The sequence below is a fragment of the Notothenia coriiceps genome, unplaced genomic scaffold (assembly GCF_000735185.1).
Source record: "Notothenia coriiceps isolate Sejong01 unplaced genomic scaffold, NC01 NC01_scaffold00013274, whole genome shotgun sequence".
Taxonomy (NCBI): domain Eukaryota; kingdom Metazoa; phylum Chordata; class Actinopteri; order Perciformes; family Nototheniidae; genus Notothenia; species Notothenia coriiceps.
This window is the reverse complement of record NW_011345975.1, coordinates 161-2,983: the sequence shown is the minus strand read 5'-3', so window position 1 is coordinate 2,983 and position 2,823 is coordinate 161. Positions and strand designations below refer to the sequence as shown.

Genomic DNA, 2,823 nt, shown 5'->3' with positions numbered 1-2,823 from the left:
TATGTATTTATTTGTATTTTTAATATCTTATTTTATTTATTAGCCATGGACCTTTGGTGTGAAAGTGTATCTAAATAAGATGTATTTATACACTCCAATTATTATTGTATTGTGTGATAATGTTAAGTCTATAGAAACTGCATAAGAACCAATATTGTATACAAAACAAATCTCATAGCTCTTTTCTGGTTAACAAAAGGACCAAAAAAGGAAGACATTTCTCACAGAGGGTTGCAGCAACTGTGTCTTCCAAGATCGTCCCTGAACGCAGCATCACGTTATTTACGTAACTACGTCACAGCCCTGCCCAGCCCTTCTTCTGTCTGCGTGCTCTGCTTTCACAGTCATCATGGTAAGCTTTTACTTTTATTTACTATATTTTACACCTTTAGACACATTTTACAAACCACCACTGAACACGAATAAGCAGCTAAAGTCATAGAGAGTTTGTTAAACAGCTTGAAAAAGTCCGTGTGTGTAGTTTTTAGATGATGTTTAGCTTCCCGTTAGCTGCCGGTGAGCACATGGAGGCTAATGAATAAGCTAACGGCTAAGCTAACATAAGCCTCTGATGACTTGCATTTTATTCTGTAAAATGTTTTAAAGCTGTCCTGTTTGCCAAGGCTAATACAACTTTAACTGTGTTGTTTTAGGGTGTTTTTTCAGTGACTGCTTATTGTTGCTCTGCCCAGATTTGCTATGTTAGCATGCTAGTCTAGGTTAGCTTGTCATGTTGCCTTTGTGGCTGTCAAGAGAACATGCAGTAGTGAATAAGAAACAGTGTAAATAATGTTTAATTAAATCTACATACAACGTACACTTATAACTGACTTTAATTGTAGCTTTACGGTCTTTAAATGTTTGTTTTTTATTTATTTGTTAACAATTTGGATGGAAGCTTCTAGGTGTTTCTAACGGTGCAGCGCTGCGTTCACTGGTGCTCGGAATAACGAGTTCTCCCATTAAAAAAGGGGGAAAAAGCCACGTTTATTCGCCACTTTTGCTAACATTCAAACTATTAAAGCTCAACAGAATATTGTTTATTTGTATACACATCTAAATATGGAGTAATGCAATGTTACTGTACTGTTTCTTTGTGTTCAAATCCTGTTTCTGGATGAAGTGTTGTGTCGCTGCAGAGGTGTGTCGCATCACTTTCTGCAGAAAAATGTCTGTTTGGTTCAAATTCTCACTGAGAAATCACACCACCATTTAGTATTGTATTAATCATATCATATAAAGTGGCTAATTGTGCATAAATTATATTTTCCCCCATTATTTTGAGTCAAATTACAAATGCATTGAAATTAAGAAAAGTAAAAAATACTATACAAAATTCAATATTTTACAAAAAGAAACGGTACATTAAGACAAATAACATATATTTTATTGATCCCAAATTGATATTGGTTGCAGCAGCATGTAAAACAAAGTATTGCACATTATTAGACATAAAAAAAAGATTAGAAAATAAACATCTCAAAATAAAAGAATGACAATAGAAAATTAAGATTAATACTTGTTTAAATTATTTATTCAGATAGTTTGTATTCAAGTTATTAACCACGTATGATTTAATTTGTAATGTTGTTGTATTGTGTTAAACTGTAGAGCTATGTCTATTAGTCAGTGGACTGCAAGTGAATCTGAAATAATTAAAGTGGTCATTTTGAGTCATTTTTTAAGAAGAAAACCCTAAAAAAAAATCTATGTATAACAACAATACATATTTAAAAAAAGTTCTATTTCCAAATCTATTCAGTAGTACATTATAAAAACAGATTTGGACATCCCTAACGTTGACTAAAATCCAGAAAACACAATTTTTCTGATTTTTGTTTTTATTTATTTCTGATTGTCTAGGCGTCCCTATCCATGGCCCCGATCAACATCTTCAAAAATGGAGCAGATGAAGAGAAAGCTGAGACCGCACGACTGGTGGGCTTTTATCTATTTATTCGACAAGCTAAAGAAGAAGACAAGCTTTTTAAAAAAATGTTATTAAATGGTTTGTTTTAATCTGTGTGTGTTTTCTCTGCAGTCGTCCTTCATCGGCGCCATCGCCATCGGAGATCTGGTGAAGAGCACCTTGGGTCCTAAGGGGATGGTACGTCTTTAAAAAAATCACTAAAACGGATTATAGTTTTATAAAATATGATATAATAACATTATAATTGTTATAGTATTTGATTATATTGATTTCCATGTGGAGTTTGGGTGATATTGAACTAGAAAAGTCAGTAAAATAAGCCAAAACGTCACAATTTTTAATCGTGTCTGTTTGAGGTTGATTTCATAAACGTCTGCCTCCATAAACTAACTTATATTTATATAATGTAATAATATGTTCTCCCTTCAGGATAAGATCCTGCTGGGTGGAGGGAAACAGGGTTTAGTCACGGTGACAAACGACGGAGCGACGATCCTGAAATCCATCGGCGTCGACAACCCCGCCGCTAAAGTCCTGGTTGGTGAGTAAAGATGTTTTTTGGGGTTAATTGACGTTTTTTTAAACTAATTAAGACATTTGGCTCCACGAAGTTGCATTTAGTTTTTAGGCTAAACTATTATCTGCATGTTAAATAATGAGAATAATCACAAATTTGTCGACTTAAAGGTGGGGTAGGTCAGTTTGAGAAACCGGCTCGAGATACACTTTTTGTTATATTCCATGGAACGCTCTTAACATCCTGATAGCAATGAATATCTGAAGTGCTTTGACAATAAATGAGGGCGGCACCGAATGGGAAATTCTTGGCCGAAACCGAAAATAGGAAACAGTTGGCCGAAAACCGAAAGGCCGAAAATGATTAATAGAAATAT

General features: G+C 34.3%; 1 protein-coding gene across 1 annotated transcript; it reads left to right on the top strand.

Moving 5' to 3' along the window:
* Window positions 1–247: 247 nt before the first annotated feature.
* Window positions 248–2,504, top strand: LOC104947868 (T-complex protein 1 subunit beta). Its single transcript, XM_010773982.1, has 4 exons — window positions 248–352; window positions 1,864–1,938; window positions 2,042–2,107; window positions 2,360–2,504. The coding sequence occupies exons 1-4, from the start codon at window positions 350–352 to the stop codon at window positions 2,477–2,479; spliced, it is 264 nt and encodes an 87-aa protein (XP_010772284.1). The 5' UTR covers window positions 248–349; the 3' UTR covers window positions 2,480–2,504.
* Window positions 2,505–2,823: the final 319 nt, after the last annotated feature.

Coding starts and splice junctions, on each gene's coding strand:
- LOC104947868 (XM_010773982.1), top strand. Junction 1,939..2,041: donor AAGCTGAGACCGCACGACTG/GTGGGCTTTTAT, acceptor TTTTCTCTGCAG/TCGTCCTTCATCGGCGCCAT. Junction 2,108..2,359: donor CCTTGGGTCCTAAGGGGATG/GTACGTCTTTAA, acceptor TTCTCCCTTCAG/GATAAGATCCTGCTGGGTGG.